Source organism: Polypterus senegalus, chromosome 10 (genome assembly GCF_016835505.1).
Source record: "Polypterus senegalus isolate Bchr_013 chromosome 10, ASM1683550v1, whole genome shotgun sequence".
Taxonomy (NCBI): Eukaryota; Metazoa; Chordata; class Cladistia; order Polypteriformes; family Polypteridae; genus Polypterus; species Polypterus senegalus.
In genome coordinates, this window is record NC_053163.1 from 123,238,346 (window position 1) to 123,258,828 (window position 20,483).

The 20,483-nt window shown below is 39.3% G+C and overlaps 1 protein-coding gene across 1 annotated transcript in view; it reads right to left on the minus strand.

Moving 5' to 3' along the window:
- Positions 1-2,334: 2,334 nt before the first annotated feature.
- Positions 2,335-20,483, minus strand: part of LOC120537517 (V-set and immunoglobulin domain-containing protein 1-like) — a 48,816-nt gene continuing 30,667 nt past the window's right edge. Inside the window, exons 3-7 of the mRNA XM_039766516.1 lie at positions 16,247-16,442; positions 11,095-11,250; positions 10,384-10,500; positions 5,345-5,486; positions 2,335-4,220 (exon numbers count right to left, since the gene is read on the minus strand). Coding sequence (XP_039622450.1) covers positions 4,055-4,220; positions 5,345-5,486; positions 10,384-10,500; positions 11,095-11,250; positions 16,247-16,442 — 777 coding nt within the window. The 3' untranslated portion in view covers positions 2,335-4,054. The remainder of the gene's footprint in view (positions 4,221-5,344; positions 5,487-10,383; positions 10,501-11,094; positions 11,251-16,246; positions 16,443-20,483) is intronic.

Consider the following 20,483-nt stretch of genomic DNA (forward strand, 5'->3'; position numbering starts at 1 on the left):
TGAAGGAAAGTCATTTGAAAAAGGTATTAATAACCATATTTCATTGTTCTAGATGTCTGTTCTCTACTGCCAGCTGACAGAGTGGTTAAGGCAGTAGACTGTGACCCATAATCCATCCATCCATTATCCAACCCGCTGAATTCGAACACAGGGTCATGGGGGTCTGCTGGAGCCAATCCCAGCCAACACAGGGCACAAGGCAGGAACCAATCCCGGGCAGGGGGCCAACCCACCGCAGGGCACACACAAAAACACCCAAACACCAAGCACCAATTTAGAATCACCAGTCCACCTAACCTGTATTTCTTTGGACTGTGGGAGGAAACCAGAACGCCCGGAGGAAACCCTCACATTCACGGGGAGAACATGCAAACTCTACGCAGGGAGGACCTGGGAAACAAACCCGGGTCTCCTAACTGAGAGGCAGCAGCTACCACTGCGCCACCATGCCGCCCGTGACCCATAATGCTGTAAGATTATTTCCCACTTGCATGTTTATCCAGGACTGTTGCCTATCTTTAATTTTATTGTTTCTTTATTTAGTCTTTTTGTTATTATTTAAATATAATTGCTAATTTTATGTTGTATAGGGAATGAACATGAATGAACAGGACTGAATAAGGGAACTGCATTTAATATAATACACTTTGCTCATGTTCTGTGTTGGCTGCTTCTCTGTGTTGCTACTCTGAACGCTTGTGGTGTTGTGGTAATTGCCTGTATGTATATCTTTATGGTTATTGTTAGAGAAAGCTGAGCTACACAGGCTAGGTTACTTAGTGCATGCTAGGTTATATATATGGTGTGGGTTGTCACAGCTTTATTTGGCAGATAGGATTATAGTGTGTTGATATTTCAAACATTACAATATTGAAGTTAATTAACTGCTCACTTCTCTATTTTTACAGATATGGAATAATGATCTTGTATGTCATGTGATCACTCCATCTATGCAGGAAAGACATGCACCAAAGGTCAGCCAAAGTGAAAGAGTTGATAACATTATTGTTTTTCGCCATAGGGAAAATGCTGCTTTGCAATAGTAATGATCTGGATATGTCACAACCAACCATTTCTTGAATTTTGCACTAAACGTTGAACACCCGTACAACATGTGCAGTAATATGTAGATTTATACATTTCCCCATCACTCCACGTGAGTTGATGTTAAAGCAATCTGCATTCAGGCAATTTGCTGGTTTACCTGGTGATACAAGTGTGATCAATGGCACACATATAAAGATCACTACCCCAAGGGTAGATGGGCATACAGACATGAATTGCAAGTGATATCACAGCATCAACACCCATGTGGTCATGGGTGTAAACTGCACTGTAATAGCCAGCATATTACCCTAAAGATAGCTGGGACCGAATGGGTGATTGATAGTGAAATGTCACCCAGATGTGCTAAGCTCTGCATTCCACGCTCATGTTACACTTTACAAGTCTGGAAAGGTGTTTAAAGGCAGGCGGAGGAGACTCCTGGGCACTGCATAAATGGAGCCTTGCAGAAGATAAGACTGAGGCACAGCACATGACTCTGGAAGACAATCAGGAGCACCGGAAGAGATAGCACAGGAATAGCCATGGCTAATTTGAAAGTACGGCTGTGGATCAATCATTGTCAGGCTTTATTTTCATTTGGGGTGTGTGTGTGTGTGTGTGTGTGTGTGTCAGTCTTTCTGTCTCGGTGCTCATTAAAGTATTTTTCTTGAGGTTGTTGTGAAGTGGCAACAATTACATGCAGCTTAGCGCATTATCCTACCATATTGTTTCCCTTCTACTTCTTCCTCCCGTAATACTTTCAATATTATTATTATTATCTTAATGTTGAAGCCTTAGCGTTATTATCAGAAAACTACAAAACATCAACATGAGTGCCATTAAATCATGACGTCAATCATTCTTAACCTCCTAGGATGCAGGTCACTGCTTCTCATGTCCTACTCTGTTCTTATCCTGGTCTGACTTCTAGTGTAATTCCTAGGAGTAATTCTAAGATGTTAGATAAATATGAACACTAGTATACAAACATAACAGCAAACACAATTTTATACATGTTAGGATTTTATTTAGGAAACAGGTTTGAACCAAAATTATATACAGTAAAAAAAGATGTATACATTTTATCTTGTATCATTCATTAAATGAGAAAATCATATTACAATCAAAAGAAAATACTTTCCATCACACATTTTAACACAATTAAAAGTGACCAAAGCAAACCTAAAATACTGGAATATGATGATGCTGATGATTATGATGAAGTGGCGGCACTGCACTGTGGGGAACATAAAATAAAATAACAAATCAGTTGTTGAATTCTGAATATATGAATATGAATATGAATCTCTTTTCTCAGCAGAGTGAAAGAAGAAAATCTCTAGCTTTTTAAACCTACATACATACTGTACATACTTTCAAGGTGAGCATGAAAGCTGTCAACTTCATTTTATCTGAGTGAATTATTTTTATGAATTCTAAAGCCCTACATTATTTTTTATTTTATATAGTGCCTTTTGTGGTCCCAGACATGGTATTTATAATGTCTTCCAACAATGAATATACAGTATTTTATTTTACATGCAGGCAGTGGATGTGATAAAACAATACCCCATAAATAACATTTGAAGATCCACTGGGCTGCTTAATTGATCACATATAACTAATAAAAAAAAACTTCTACATAATCATTAAAAATACAAATGATTAGTGTTTTAATATATAAAGCTGTAAGAGTTTGAAAATGTGTTAAAAGTACAATAAGCTGAAGGAAGATGTCTCACCTACTCCCATATCAGTAAACACATAAAAGTAAAAAATAAGATACAAATAAAGCCCCTCATTATTAAGCAGTGCTGACCTATGCAAAATGCAATTACACCCCATTTAATGTAACCAAAAAAAATAGTATGTTCAATTTATAAATGTTTTGCATACAAATGTAGACATTATAAGTATGTTTATTGTAAAAATATTAACATGCATTGACCTGAAAAACTCCTATTCCACTGGCAGGTTCTGTTTTATAAATCAAATTATGTAGAGCTCCAGAAATGAAGATTTGGAGCCACGATGTTTCTGGCACTCTGATCTGAACCTGCATTTTCTGTTCCTGGAGAGATCAGTAGTATCAGGCGCAGGGTAGGAACCAGCAATGGATGGGAGGCCAGTCTGTCATGCAGAACACTAATGCACACACACATTCTTCTATTAGGATATCACACAAGCATTTGGAATTTCCAGGAGACAGGAAAAATATCAGAACACCATAAAGACTGGTATATGAAATTAAAGCTGGGGCACTGGAGCTGCAGTGCACAAACACCAACCACTGTGTCCATTAAGATGCCTTTTATTTTTCTGTATAGTTAACTAGTTCTCTTTTATGTTATAGCATAGTGAGTTTATAATGTAATCTTTTCTTCCAAAATAATGTGGGAATGTCATATTACTGAAGCTAATGCAATATTAATAGGTGCTGAAATTATTTTTTCAACCCACTGAAACTGATACTAGGGTTGCAGGGAGCTGGAGATCATTCTGCCAACTCTGACCAGATGATAGGGACAATCCTAGCAACAGGGGAGGCCAGTTAGAATGAGGAGCTACTAAAAGCTGGGGTCTATGATGGCAGCATCAGGCAGAAGGCAGAAAAGAACCCTGAATACAATGACTGGGCCAATTAACTTGACCAAAGAAAGTAAGTGTGGAATAAGTAGAAACTCCTCCTTTACAGAGACCATGCAGGGAATCAAAAGTTCACTGCGCCAGCTATACATATTAATTTGAAATCTTAAGCTTGGATTGTTGGTATCTTTGATTTAAAATTTAAGGGGCAGTTGAAAGTATAATCTTTTATGAGTACCCTAATAATAAATACTGAGTAATTCATCCTAATTTTTATAACCTCTGATAACTTTCATACTTGACATTTTCCCTTAACAGAATACAAAATAAAAAAAAGACATTTCAAACAAATCCTAAAGGGTGGATCATCCCTGTAGCCTCCTTTGTAGCAGGGACCCCCATGACCAAAGCCAGCTGTAAACTACGCCTCTGCCTTTTCACTGTTATGAAGTGACTGGGTTTCATCATCCGACTTAATTTCAAGGATATGTGGCTCAGCCTGATTCTCTACTGCAGCATTCATAGGAGCAGCTTCTTCAGAGGAACCTGATTTGTACCTTGTGCTCTCATCCTTTCCAGGTACAGCACTAATTGAAAGAAGGGGAAAAAAAGACAAAGTATGTATGGCAGTTCAAACAAAGAAACAAATAGTGATGGTGAGAACAGTATGTTAGTGTAATGTTTAAACAATCTGCATCCTTTAATGAAATTCCTCCTATTACAACTTTAAATTGGTTCAGGATATTCCATTCCAAAGCCGCCAACTGACGAAGTGCATTTTCCAAAGTTCATTCATTCATTATTGAATCGGTTTAATCTAGGGGAACCAGGCAAAAGGTGGGGAACCGGTCCATTGCAGGGGCCATTTTCAGGTCTACTCCTACTCAGTCATTCTATGTCAGCAAACAAAATGGAAATACCCCGAAGACAGAAGGTGAAGGGGAGAACAAGGGTGCTGCACACCAGCAATGATTGGACTCGTATTTAAAACCATTCTCCTGAAGCTCTCTAGCAATAGTAGTATCACCACACTGTGGTGGCCTATATTAAACATAGCATTGCCAACCTATTCATGGCTACAGGAGGGTGCATCCTACCCCAGTGGCACTGAGAACTGAGAAAAAAGCAGCAGTTAATGGGGTAGTGGCCGACTGCAGGACCCACTCATACATATGCCCCCATATTGGGCTAACTTAAATGGCTTTGGAGTTGTGCAATGAAAACCAAAGTACTTGGAGGAAAGTCCACTCAGTTTCCATCCTAGTCTTTCAAAGACGTTAGGCAGTAGTGCCTTATCACTGCAACAATTTGCTATAATTTAAACATTACATTTTCTAACCTACTTTATCCAGATCATGTTCATGGGAGAACAGTGTATATTCCAGTGTAAGGAAGGAAACAGCTCTGGGCAGTACATTCATTCACCGACCAATACTGGATCAACAATAAGTACACCCTTAGAAAGCCTGGAAGAAAACTGGGGTACCCTGATGAAAGCCCACAGACACATAGACAGAATATGCAAAGTTACATGGACTGTGACTGGGCCAGAATTCAAAACCATTTATTTGAAGGTATCGGGCAGTAGAACTAATCATAACATCACACTGCCTTATAGTAAACATATCTTACAGGCAAGAAAGGCTTTGTCAAGCAGACCTTATTTCAATTCAACTTCTTATGAACAAAGTTGATATGTGGTGGTACTTACTTCAGTTCCTTAGCGGTTTTATTTTCATTGATATTTTTTCTTTTCATCTTTTTGGATTTTACAACACAAACAACTATGACAATAATAATAGCAATTAAAATAGCTCCAAATATGCCTCCAACAATAGCTCCACTCATCTCTCCTACAAAAACACAGAAAAGTACAGGTATTATATAGACGACAGTATAAGGAAAAAATCTACAAAAAGTTATTCATGGTCAGCAGTTTCATTAATAATACTGCCTGTGCCTGAAATACAGGGAGAGGCCCCGAATATTCTGTAATAACTCTTGCTACGACAAAGCAATCTGGATGAAACAACGTGCAATGTGCTTCCCAGTATATGGAGCTTAGAACAAGTCGGAAAGTCCCTGCATCAGAGTGATAAAGTAGGCGCCAGACAGCCGTTGCGACTTTAACCTCCATTTGCAACTTCTGGGTGCATACTGCTTGTACCTCTTCACTCAGTCATTCGACTTCTCATCAGGATGGTGGTGTACAGTATTAAGCAACGTGTCATCATGGTGCAAACCTACTGGGTCAACAATTCATTTAAGTGATGTCAGAATCAACTGGATGATTGTGAGTTAACGGAATGTTACTTCCAGCAAGACTTAGCAATGTGTCACAAATCGGCAAGGAGCATGGCAGAAATTGAGTCCTTCTTTGGCAACAGGGTAATTTCAAAGGGGCTTTGGCCACCACAGTCGCTGGATCTGACACCACCAGACTTCTTCCTTTGGGATATGCTCAAAGGAAAAGTCTATTGGAACAAGCCTGGCACTGTGGAATATTAGAAGGAAAACATCCAACGTGAAATTGCTGCTGATCCCCTGAGACGCTTGCCTATACGTTCAGGAACATGGAGTGCCGTGTTGAAATGTGTCTGGCAGATAATGGAAACCACTTCCAGCATCGCATGTGATGCAATCGCTTACACGTACATACACATGAGGTATAGAGCGTATTTTATTGGTTCAGATTGCTTCATCCTAGCAGGAGATATAACAGAATATTCGGGGACTCTTTTGAGTGAATCTCCCTGTACAAGAGAAAAAGACAAGTAGAAAGTGAAATAATTACGATCATCCTAGAAGGCACCTCATATTCAGTGATCATTTAGTAATGACTAGGCCTATATCTTATTATAATGGATAAAACTTGTAATGTCTTCATATGGAGCTGATGGGTAATTTATGGGTAAACAGTTTTCCTAAGGCTGAACAACATGTCACCACTACAGACAACATTAACTCATGGTGGAGTTTACAGATCATCTGAGAGGCACTCTCAGGCACTCTACTAAGCTTTGGCCCAAACACTTTTTAAGAACACTTACTGCTGTGATGCATTAAAAAAACGTAAGTTTGTAGAGAGATATACTTTTAAAGAGAATCAAATGGACCCATCTTCACACTGCAACTGCATATACACAGCTGTTTCCGATAGGCCATTAATCTTTCTGTTTTCCATTTTTGTCTAATAACTAATTTGTACGTATTACATGTTAGCTTGCTTTACCACTGGCGTGTACAACCAAAAACTCTATTACCTTTCTGACATGGCTAATAATCCACATATTTAAGATAAATAAATAATGAATGAATAATAAAAATAATAATAAATAATGAATTAACTGAACTAGGAAATAGGTTATGGATTGTTCAATAGCCACTTTACCTTGCTCCATTTTACTGTAGAGTCTCACTTCTCAAAATCATCTGAAGTATTTTAAGTTTTATGATCATTCTAAACATTACTTTTACTGTTAAGTCTCATATCAACAATTAAAGTAAGTTATCATACTTTTTTTTTTTTCTTAGTTTGGGCCATAGGAAGTCACATCCCATCCTGAAATACAATGGCACAAGACAGTTACCAATCCTGGACTGTGCCAGGTATAGCAGGGTAACTTAGGTTTAGCTTCAATAACAAAGATGAATTTTGAAAACACATTTGTTTTTATTCATTTTGGCCTTCAAACTACACAATAATGATGTTTCTGTCTACCGAAAAAGAGAAACGTTTTCAAAAACACTCTCCAAATGGGTACATTTGAAAATGCTGTGACACGGATAGTAGTATGAATGTCGAAATGGAGTTTTTCAAAATCAATCTCATATGATTGTCATGTGATCATTCACAGACTTCAGATTTGTTATGTTAATGACTTTTGTGATCTAATTTTTACTGTGGGGACGGTTCTTTCCTAACTTTTTTTCATCAGCCAATGGATACTACATCTTGAAACACTCCCATATTCTATCATATTTATTTTGACAGGACTACCCATCTATTTTTTCCATGGCTTGACTTTTGTCTGCAATCTTTAAAAGCAGTTGACCTTCATCTGTCCAGACGAAGCAGTCCAATTTGTTTTTTACTCTTTCTTTTGGCATTTTAATTTACTTTAGTATTGTTCTGTAAATAAATGTTGTTCATGGATGATAAGCCATGCATGTCCAAGAGGATTTATGTGTCTGAGATATTTTTACAAAATAATCTGATGGCAAATCTTAGACTCACAGATCGAATTAATATGTCTATGGACGATGAGAAGAAACTCAAAGAGAATACTGCTTTTTTTGCCAGTTTTACACATTGCATTTCAATCCAGGTATTAAAAAGCAGTATAAGTACAATGTTGGTATATCTTACACAAATGACATCTTAAATCCCTTAGCCTACCCATCTACAGAGCAAAAATCAGAAGATTTAATGTAGAGCAGCTTGAAAAATTAGCATAAGTACTTTTAATTGAGGGAACCAAGAATAAATATCTGCCAAATTCTAAAGAAGCTGATGATATGATGCTGTATGTCTCATCACTACCATTCATACTAAACTCTCATACTAAATCAATTTGAACAAAAGCGTTCTCTTCCCATGGAATGCTCCCACACGCTGGATTAAACTCAATCTCTTTCAGCCCTGCTTAAGAATTTTTTAGAAATTTTCAGAATTTATTGTTACCATTAAATGGTTTGCTAGGTCTTAGCTTGATCTAGGTTGTTGTTCTAATATACATAAAGGATTGCAGTGTTCCTTTGACTGAATAATGTGTTGATATATGCATTTTGGTCTCAAAATGTGACAGCAGAAGAACATTGCCAGCTATACTACACAAAAAGTGACGTCACTCTACCACAGCATAGTTTATATTGCTAGCTGATGTAGAATCAATGACATAAAAAATGTATAATAGTATCTAAAATTTTAATAAATATTGATGAACTTTAAACTTGATACAAAGGGCAACTCAGTTAGGAATACAAGGGAGGTAGCAAAGATATGTGAATTGTCAACATATTGCTGCCATCCCTCTTTATTTGACTTTTTTCATGTAAAGTTTTGCTATAATGGCTATTGGTGCAATACCACAAATCTGGTATCCTGACCACTCTGCGGAGTGCAAGTGTGCAGCTTTTGTCACTAATACTGTCTTGAAGCACCTTTTAAAAGCCTTGTGTCTTTGTCTACTTTGCTCTGACTCGCTTGTGCAAGGGGTGCATTTGCCATTAGATATTTATGTAATCTTGAAGAACGGCCACTGGAAGGTGGAAAAAGTGAAAGAGAGAAGAGCCTTCCTTATGCATGAAAGTGGTGAAGTCCTGGTTTCTTTTTCATATGCTGATCACAGGTAAAATGTGCAGAAACATCTGGATTAATAAGCCTATTAAGAGTTTTTTAATAAGGTAATTGAAGAATGAACTGTTTTATATCATGGTGAAATAAAGCGACAACTATGTTGTTATGCATGTGCTCCAGAGGGTTATCTTTCAGGTTTGTCTAAATTAAGTAGTTTCACCACGAGACAAGAGGTGGCGATGGGCGGTCTTGTCCAGGGCCGTCTTAATGAGCAGCCCACGTTTTTTCTGATGCCTATGTACGTTTCTGTTTTGCTATCAAAACAGAGGCCTCAGTGCTCTGCTTTGCTCGTGAGCCTATGATGCTGTTAAGATGGCCCTGGTCTTATCTTCATTTTTTCCTCATAGCTTTCAGAAACTGCCCTTTGAGGGCGCCAAAGCTAAGGAAACCCCGCCTCTTCCAGTCCGCCCTATACCAATACAGAACGCTGCTGGTAGGCGGGGTCTCATTTTGATGCTGACTTTTCTACTGTGCAGATCTAAGACAGAGCCTGTTATCAAGTCATTCTAAAGAAAAAGACTGTACCTTTGAAACGCTGCATTGAGGTGCGTATTTTTCATTAGTTAGTTAATTAGTACTTTTTTTGTTCCAGTAAAACAGGGTTTTGCCCTGTTGGCACACCAAGCATTTTGCCTTTCCCTGTGTCTTGACTTGCCCTGCCATGATGTGTTTAAGGGTGATGGTTGGGGATCATCTTACAATGAATTATTTTTTTCTGTTTTAAAATAATGAGAAATTGTTTTTCTATATCTATTTTTTTTTTGTTTATGACTGGTTTTCATGAATGAATTACAATTGGATAATGAGCAATGGCTATATTAATGAATGAATAAATTAATTATAAATTATATACAATATATTACTTATATTAGTAGTAGTTTTAATTGTTAACTGCAATGGTCAAACATTTACTAATAATGCAATTTAATAAAATGAAGCTCTTAACTTCTACAGTAGTTGAGAACAGAAAACCATGAAAAGAAAAATATTTGTGCTTCACTGATGATTGTATAAACCAGCTGTTACTACCTGACAGCTAATTTCTGCAGTTTTTAGAAGAAGCACCAAAAATATTGAAAAAAACAAATGATACCCTGCTTGCAACTAAATGGGTCCACATAAGCCAGCCCTGCAAGTGTTAACCAGTGGCACCTAGCATCAGTTTTTCATACCAACATACAAAAAACGGTTTTCAATCCATTCATTCATTCATTCATTTTTTCCACTCTGCTTTATACTCAATTAAACTGTTAACCACACTTTGCCTCAATATTGTAACAAATTTAAGTGGAATTCGAATAACAATATGTAAGGATATGCTAAATCATGCTGGTAAAAAAAGGAGATTATAAGTTCTCGACCCCATAAACACATACAAGAGCGGTACGTACCATGGGTTAATTCCACTGTACAAGTTGCAGATCCAAGAATGTTTGAGGCATTGCATTGGTACAGGCCAAATTCTACCATTGACAGGTTACTAATTTTTAAACTTCCAGATGTAGTATCTGAGGGAAAAAAATCAATAATGAGTAAAAAAAAATGTTTCTCTTTTTATTCTTATAGTGCGTTTTCTGGAATATCATTCCCTGACATTTTGAAAATGACTGCCCATCATCTTAACTTTTTTTTTTGGTTCCAGGAAAAGTCCTGTGACTCTTTACCTGTAATTGTATTTGATTTTGATCTATCACATAACATGTGAAAAAGGTTGACTGCATTAAAACATTTCTAGAAATATAGCTTGACTCACTAAACTAGATAAGGTTTTTCATAGCACTAAAACAGTAAAACACAGTTTATTTCATTAATATTACTAGAAACCCCTCTGTTGTCACAATGGAACATTGGTTAGTGCTGCTGCCTCATGGCTCCAGCATCTTCAGTTTAAATCCCATGCCCTGTTGTTTTAAAATTAGAAATGTGCCTTTAATGAAAGGGGGTCGATTTATGAAGCTAACTAGCCAATAAGGTGGTCAATACAATACCCTGGGCCACTCATGGATCAGTAATTAGGTAATCAAACAATTTGGTTGTAAACTGTTTTTTTGCTGCATGTTCTTAAAATTCTATTCCTTCTGAGTTTTCCATTCCTTGCTTACCCATGATTCCATTTGGTACTTTTTCGACACCATTCTCGAGTTTACTCCATGTGTATAGAGGAGAAGGCAACCCCATGTTTGAGGAACACGTCAGAGTTATCAGATTACCTCTTTCTTCAGTCCCATGGGCCGCACAGTATGGTTTGGAAGGTGGAGCTGTGAAAGAGGACAACACCAAAACAATGTTATTCGAAATTACACTGGAATCACAGTTCATTAATGAAAATGGTCAACGATGACCAGCTCTTGGCTCAAGAAAGAATAGACTACTAGCTAGAGAAGTTATCGTTAATATCCTTAATATAACCTGGTGCCATCACTTTGGCATGTAAATAACACACCTGTAACCAACCATAAGTATCATTAAAATTATCTGCAATTTGTGCCACAGCAGCTCTTTGGCTGGTTTGTACCAGACAGGATAGCCTTTGTTGACCTTTCACATGTTTTCTCTCCTCAGACTAACGTCAGAAAATACTCATCACAGCTGACCATAAGCGCCTCACAGGCCTTGCTGCTTCAGAAAAGCTCTGACGCAGTCATCTGGCCAAACTGTTTCGGCCATTATCAGAGTCGCTCAGGTCTTTATGCCTGCACATATCTTGTGCAATAAGCACATTGACTATGAACGCCTAATGTCAGCTTACTGTCAAATATATCCCTAACCTCTACATGCACTGTTGTTACAAAACAGTCAACATCAATCACATCATATAGGAGTGGTCATAATGGTTTGGCCCATCAGAGCATTTGCCTTGATGCTTAATTTAAAAAGTACTTTAGACTGTAAGTGGATGGATGTCACCCCTTATTGTCCATAGCCGGTAGTCGTTATTATTAGATTTCAGCAACCTCTGTTTGTGTGGGTGCAGGTTTAGGGGGGGAAGTGTCCCACTTGGTGTTCCTTCAGTAGCACAAACAGAGCCCCTTTGTGAATATTCTATGGACTTTAAAAAGTGCATGTAGTGTGGTTTGGTGTAGTTTAGTAAATGGCATCCAATGGGTAACAGCACCCTTAGCAGTAACCTATGTTGCATAAAGGATCGACTGGCTGTGTGTAAACTGAATCAATCTGTGGTCAAATTCAATTGATCCCTTTTTTTCAAGTGTATTCATTATATAATATCTGTTTTAATAAAATATTTCAATAGAAAAAAAAATCTATAGATTTTGAAATGTCTGATGTGGCAGAAATAGAGCACTATAGAATTACATAACTTGTTTCATTAACAGTAGGATTTGGTTCCTAATTATGAGATTGGTTGTTTGAGATCCCTGAGTTAACTGCTAAGGTGTTGGTTTGCATTGCTTCTTTTTATTGCTTGAATGTGTAAGGGAAGTAATTTCCTGTATGAATTTGTAAAGTGCTTGAAACTGTCTCCCTGTTTAACTAGCACATCCTGAAATCATTTGTACTAGAACATTATAAAACATTTTAACATTAGTTCTCTGGTAATTTACATACAAGAAGTCTTATTCTAAGAACCAGATATTTACCTAAGACGTTAATGTGTTTAACTATTTTGTAACCTTCAAATAATACTTAATGGCATAGGGATGTTTAAATAATATACTATTATCTGTGTGCTGATTGGTATAAAGTAAAATATATTTAAATATGATATGTAACTTAACCTACCCCCTCCTTGAGCCGCCACCTTACCATGGTGGAGGGGTTTGCGTGTCTCAATGATCCTAGGAGCTCTGTTGTCAGGGGCTTTATGCCCCTGGTCGGGTCACCCAAGGCAGACTGGTCCTAGACGAGCGACGTGACAAAGAGCGGGTTTCAGAAAATCTCCTATGATGCATACAAACATTGGATGGCATTTTCCCTCGCCCAGACGTGGGTCACCGGGGCCCCCCTCTGGAGCCAGACCTGGAGGTGGGGCTTGATGGTGAGCACCTAGTGGCCGGGCCTGCACCCATGGGGCTCGGCAGGGCACAGCCCGAAGAGGCAACGTGGGTCCCTCTTCCCGTCGGGCTCACCTTGACGCACAGCATAGACTCTGGAACCAGTCTCCTTGAGAGGGGCTGGACTCTCTACCACTCTGGAGTTGCCCCCAATGAGAGGCGCTGAGCGGGTGTGGGCATACTTAATGCATCCTAACTTGGAGCCTGTTCATTGGGGTTCACCCCGGTAGATGAGAGGGTAGCTCCCTCTGCCTTCAGGTGGGGGGACAGGTCACAACTGTTGTTTGCATGTATGCGCCAAACAGCAGTCTAAACTACCCACCCTTTTTGGAGTCCCTGGAGGGGGTGCTAGAGGATTGTCCATAATGAACACCATGTTCAGGCATAGGGATGTTCATATGTGCACCTTGCACCAGGACACCCTAGGCCTCAGTTCAATAATTGACTTCATGGTCGGGGATGGGACGGGATGGGATGGGAATCAGCACCTCCAAATCCGAGACCATGTTTCTCAGCTGGAAAGGGTGGAGTGCCCTCTCAGGGTTGGGAGTAAGATCCTGCACCACGTGGAGGAGTTCAAGTATCTAGGGGTCTAGTTCACTAGTAAGGGAAGAGTAGAGCGGGAGATTGACAGGTGGATCGATACGGCATGCACAGTGATGCGGGCTCTGCATCGGTCTGTCGTGGTGAAAAAGGAGCTGAGCCGAAAGGCAAAGCTCTCAATTTACCAGTCGATCTACGTTCCTACCCTCACCTATGGTCATGAGCTATGGGTAGTGACCGAGAACGAGATCGCGAATACAAGCAGCTGAAATGAGTTTCCTCTGCAGGGTGTCTGGGCTTTCCCTTAAAGATAGGGTGAGAAGCTCAGTCATCTGGGAGGGGCTCAGAGTAAAGCCGCTGCTCCTCCGCATCGAGAGGAGTCAGATGAGGTGGCTCGGGCATCTGATCAGGATGCCTCCTGGACGCCTCCCTGGTAAGGTGTTCCGGGTATGTCTAACTGGAAGGAGGCCCCGGGGAAGACCCAGGACACGCTGGAGGGACTATGTTTCTTGGCTGGCCTGGGAACGCCTCAGAATTTCCCCAGAAGAGCTGGAAGACCAGGGAGAGGGAAGTCTGGGCATCTCTGTTCAAGCTGCTGCCCCTGCGACCCGATCTCAGATAAGCAGAACAGGATGGATGGATGAAATTAACCTAACTAACGAACTGCTCTGTTGGGACTAATTAGCCTTGCCATAGAGGACTCAACTATTCACATGGCGTGGCTCCACTGGCCAAGTGTAATAAGGAAAATCAAAACTGATGTTCTGAATATAATTCAAGTTAATTAAAATGAAGGTAAAAGCAGTCTGTTCCATTTAAAATAGTAACTGGCTACTAATTAAGAAAGTGGTTGGAATGAAAACCTGCGGCCACTGGGGCTTTGCAGGATCTGATTTTGACACCCTGCTCTAGTGTTTTTTTTTCGTGATTCTGGCTCTGCAGGTCACTATCTGAGCAATTCCATCTCCAGACGGTGTTTTCATAGCATACTGACTAATAAATGTAGCAGAGTGAAATGAATGTGGCTTTTTACTCTTAATTATGAAGAAAATTTGGCCAAAACATTTGAAGCTTGAACTTTAAGCATGGGATAGTCCTAGCATTCAGATATAGTGATGGCAGGGGACACCGAAGTGTTTGATAAACTCCTTCCATATATTTTTGTTTCCATTTGTTTTTTATTGTTAGAAAAAAAAAATCTAAAATATGCTTGGTAGTATCCTATGTGGGGCGGCATGGTGGCGCAGTGGAAGCAACGCTGCCTCGCAGTAAGGAGATCTGGGTTCGCTTCCCAGGTCCTCCCTGCATGGAGTTTGCATGTTCTCTCCGTCTCTGTGTGGGTTTCCTCTGGGTGCTCCGGTTTCCTCCCACAGTCCAAAGACATGCAGGTTAGGTCAGGGGTGGGCAGATTCAGTCCTGGAGGGCTGTAGTGGCTGCAGGTTTTTGCTCCAACCCAATTGCTTAATAAGAAGCACTTATTGCTCAAGTAGCCTTGTACTTGTGAAGTACTTGTGCTTCACTTCAGTTGTGTCGCTCGTTACGATTCTGAACCCTTATTGCTTGTTTTAGTCTTAAACAGCTGTTCTCTTGGTTTTTAATTACTTTTTATTAGCAATAAGATTCAAATGACAAACGAAAGCAGCTTTTCTCCATTTAGCTTGTTACCATTTAAACCTGTGTGTTTTTATCATGCACTATTGGCTTTAATTAAATACTTGGAAGGAAAGTGAAGAGAAAAAAGTGAAAGATTGAGCATTACTCCATTTTAGCCTTCAAATCATTTAGATGATATCCTTACAAAGAGGAAGAACATCTAGGATGTGAGAATGGCCTGATACAGCAGAGTTAAAGCACTAACAAGCCATCAAATTAAATTATTGGCACGGATTGTTTTCTAATTAAGCAACTGGGTTGGAGCAAAAACCTGCAGCCTCTGCAGCCGTCCAGGACTGAATTTGCCCACCCCTGGATTAGGTGCATTGGCGATCCTAAATTGTCCCTAGTGTGTGCTCGGTGTGTGGGTGTTTTATAGTGTGTCTGTGTGTGTGGCTGTGGTGGGCTGGCGCCCTGCCCAGGTTTGTTCCTGCCTTGCGCCCTATGTTGGCTGGGATTGGCTTCAGCAGACCCCAGTGACCCTGTGTTAGGATATAGTGGGTTGGACAATGACTGACTGACTGATTCTATGCTAAGACCTTATTGAAATAAAATTTCTGCCTATCTTTCTGATAGTTTTGGGTGCAGAATAATGCTAGGCCTTTAACAACACACTTAAAACTAAAACCTGATTTCACTGCTTGATGAATGGTGTATTGTAGTAATGTACCCACTTTACTATTGTATAGTTAGAAAAGGGTGTCATATTACAAGTTAGAAAAAAAGCGATTTCATTTAAGATAAACTGTCCAAATCTTTTTTTATAAGATGTCAGGACTTTATTAATGTTTCTCTAACCTAAGCAGGATGAATCTCTGCTAACCTTAGAGTGGCCTCAATATCGTTAAACAATTACTTCATATCAAAACCTCTAGTTTGCTGTTCCCTGGATGGGTAGGGAGGTACATCATATCTGAGTTAAATGACTGATCAACGTAATTTGTAATTCATTAATTTGTATTCAATTTATAAAAACAGTAAAACATTTTTAAAGACATGATTCTTAGATGTAGAGTAAGTGCAGAAGTGCGAGAATGATGCTTACCCAACACAGAAACAAGAATCGATGCTTGAGTCGTTCCTTCGATATCAGGTACATTCATCACCTCACAAACATAAGTGCCAGAATCAGATGGCTGCATGTTGGTGATGTTTATGGTTGCAGAATTTGGTGCTGAAGCGAAGACTCTTCCTTCATACTTGGGTGAGGTGCTTCCCTTTCCATTGATGTACGCATATACCTAAAGATAAGCATTACAGATACTCAAAAAACCTTTGTTTTGTGTTCCTTTCTTTTTTTATTATTCCACCCAGCATCATGGCTGAGCTGGACTGTATTGAAACACATCCAAGAAAGAATGCCAGTTCATTGCATTGTACACACAAAAACATTCACATGGATAGTACGTTCAGGTGGGCAAAGACAGCATCAGAGTTGCCAGTTAACACGAAAGTATTCAATCTCCTAAAAGGAGGAGCCAGAGCCTTTCTCACTGTCACTGGATGCAAGGCAGGAAGCAACGCTGGCCAGGGTGCCAGTCCATTGCAGGGCTTATCCATGCAAACATTCACACTTGTAACTCCAGATCTAAAAAGGTTTAGGATGAAGGAGTCTTATATTATTTAAGGAAACTGCAAAAGTTTAGTTCTAAGAAGACTTTGTTGGAGATGATAGTTCTTTGGCCTGATCGCTCAGTGTTTAGTCTTTTGCTTTCATTGTGCTACTTATATATCCAGATCAGAACATCTTCAGAAGAAATAGAAAAGATTACTTTCAATAACCAAGCATGTAAACTGACACTTTAGGAAATCAGTTTAATATTTGTACTTCTTCACATGTGGTTAAGTGCTTACTCTTTACTTTATTACTATCATCTGCTTGTGCAAGCCATTCTACTCGACATATTAGCTTTGTTGCTTAAAGATGACATGTAACCTTTCTCTTGATTTTTTTCTTTGTTGATTACCAAGTATATATCAAGGGATTGCTTCAGGATATGAGCAAGGGCATAATTTGGAAGAAAATATTGTCTATTGCCCTTCCGTGAGAATCCTAAATCCAAAGAGGACTGTTTTTATTTATGTTAGGTAGAATGCCCAGAGGGGACTGGGCGGTCTCATGGTCTGGAATCCCTACAGATTTTATTTTTTCTCCAGCCGTCTGGAGTTTTTTGTTTTTTCTGTCCCCCCTGGCCATTGAACCTTACTCTTATTCGATGTTAATGTTGATTTATTTTTTATAATTATGTCTTTCATTTTTCTATTCTTTAATATGTAAAGCACTTTGAGCTACTGTTTGTATGAAAATGTGCTATATAAATAAATGTTGTTGTTGTTGTTGTTATAATGAATACAACACCACTATCTACAACCTGGCAGAACAAAACTGTTAAAGCAACAAGGTGCCATTACAAGTGCTACTACATTCGCTTTTACAGGAGAGTTGTGCCACTTCAGACGCCCCCTAGAATTTCCCCTCACGCTCCCCACTTTCAGAACCACTGAGTTAGGCTACAAACTCCAGATGTTTTATTAGTTCTTTAAATAGAAGTGCTACAATTTTTTTTATTATTTTAGGCACTCTGAAATACATTGCAAAAGTTAAAAGAAATCATGATTCAGTTTATGTCATAGTCAAGTACACCTCCATCCACCTCATACATTAACCCAGATCCAGTTAAAGAGATGCGTCTTTAAGATATGCCCAAACATTTATATATCAGATGGCCATGAGAAGCTCATTCAATAGGATTGGAGTAACAAACTAAAAATCATTGTTTTGACACATTTAAGACCCAGTACATTTCTGTTATTTAAATATTATTTTGTATTTGCCTCTGAATCAATGTTGTGTTTTCATTGGGCCTTGTATTGCACTAAATTTTAGTTTAATTTGTTTACATAAAATGTAAAGACTTTTTGATAATCATTATGAATTAAATATATTAGCCTAGTATATTGAGAGATTGTGATATATTTTTATAGCATGCAGTGTTTTTTTTTTTTAATTTTACATTGACTCCAGGTCAATAATCTCTTACCTTGTATTCCCAGCTACATCTCCCTCGATTATCTGTCCAAAATACCATCTTGGAACAAAGATTCTGGGAAGATTCATCTTGATTCTGAGATTTGGGACACAGGGAAGGCTGCATTGGGCAAAGATGTGCTAGTTGGAAACTTTACTTGAATGTTTTGATTAAAAGTTACATGATTGCTATATACTGTAAGGTTAGATAAAATTCTTAATTACTTTTTTAAATGAACATGTTTACCTGTTTGTATTCATGGTTTGCATTCCCTGTTTTAATGTATCCCATAGGATGGATTTAGTCATTTTCTTAAAGTAATATTTTCTCTTCTATCACTTGGGGATGGTATAAGAGGTGCACTATCACTGCTGCACTGCTTGGGTTTCAGATTCATTTTGGAGACTGCATGCTCTATTTCTGTTTGCGTAGGCAGCAATTAGATGAGCTGGCGACGGGAACTGAAGAAAGGAGACAGAACAGCAAGCGGGATAGGTGTCAGACTTTTTAAAGAACCCACTGACCCAAATCGGAGGAGGACAGTTTAAAGAACCAAGCTTTTCAATGAACTGTTTATTTATTGCTTGTTTTAGTGTCCGTTTTTAAAGTTCTAAATCCTGGTTTTGCAAGGGAGGCTTGGGTTGATTTTAGTGTGGGATTTTTAGTGCTTTTATTTTAGTGAAGTGTCAGGGCCAAGTCGCGGACATGGGCCGCCAGTTGCACTGGGTTGATAGAGCCATGGAGCATTCCTGTGCAACTAGCAGTTTAAGTGGGTCCGTGGCTCTGAATGAATGGGCAGTCTTTGTGGGCACGCTCACACAGCTGCAGGGAGTTGATGAGGTAATTGGGGCGAGACGCACCTACACGTGAAGGTACTATCGTTCTTAATTGCTTCATCGGCTTCCTGTGATGCGTGATTGAGACGCTGCGCCCACGGAGCCGTATAAAAACGGACAAAAACAAGAGATGGAAAAAAATAAAGAAATGAAACGGAGGTTACCGAGAGGGAGTCAGAAGCAAGAGAGCATGTATGAGAAAGAGGAAGCAGACAGCCTGGAGAAGAAGAGCACCTGGAGTAGTGCGTGCAGCTGACACTCAGAGCTGCAGTGTTGGGTTTCTGTAGCTGAGCATTTGCAGAGAGCTAGAGTGACCTGGAGTTGGGCCGCTCGCCATTTAAGTTCAAGAAGGCAGCAGGAGCTGGTAACAGAGGTTCAGAAAGGGAGCCTTTCCGTGTCCATGGATGGGGAGGACAAAAGTCTGGGTCCAGATTGGGAGTCCTGCCGTGAACCATGGCTGTGCCTGTCAAGGAGGTGTCTCCTCAGTTACTAGGTCCCATTGTGGTTAAGCTGAGGAGACAGCGATTTTGAAGGGTTGTGCCAAAGTTCATTTTTAATTAATAAGATTATTTCCCGCCATTTTAACCTCGCTTTTATGAGAAGTATTTATTGGCAGTGTTACACCTTGTTTTTATGGATTATTTATTTATGAAGTTGGAGAACTGCACTTTGGACACTTTTGATTTTTATTGCTTAATAAAAACACCCCTAAATGGGAGCAACTGAAAGAAGAAGAAGAAGAATAAAAACACTGCACACTTTACACCTTCCCCTTGCTCCATGTGTAATTTGTCCTCATCTGCCAGCCGATTCGGTTACGTTATCAATGGTGTCGGGTTCAAGAGGCTCCCAAAGAGGCAGACCCGCAACGTCACATTATCCTCTGGTTACTCCAGTTTCCTTCCTTCTATCATTGTCATATGATGGTAGGTAGATGGTGATACTAGAATGTTGTAATGGCAGTGTATTTGTAGATATGCTTGGACGTTTTCAGTGATAATCTGTACTTCAGTTCAAAAGGAGTTGCAATCTGGCAGTTTCCCTGCTTCTCAAAGTATGATTGGATAGGATCAAGGTTGCTATCATGTGTTCAAAATGATTTTTTTTTTATCTACTTAAGACTAATGAAAGAAATGTATTACAAGTTGCGGACAATGAATATAACACCATACAGCACATAAAAAAACCTACAAAATAACATATAGTATCCAAGAACACACTTACCTGTTCAGGTAGTAGTCAGAATGAGCAGCCTCTGAGGGGTCCATTGGTAAAAACTGACCATGAATGTGGTGGTGAGTGTCTTAATGGATTTGTACGATTTTTGCCTTAATGGAAGAGGAGTGTCTGTGCAGGATGCCTTAAGTGCATAGTGATAATGTTTACCTGTCCAGGGTAGGATGTGTTGCATGTGTCT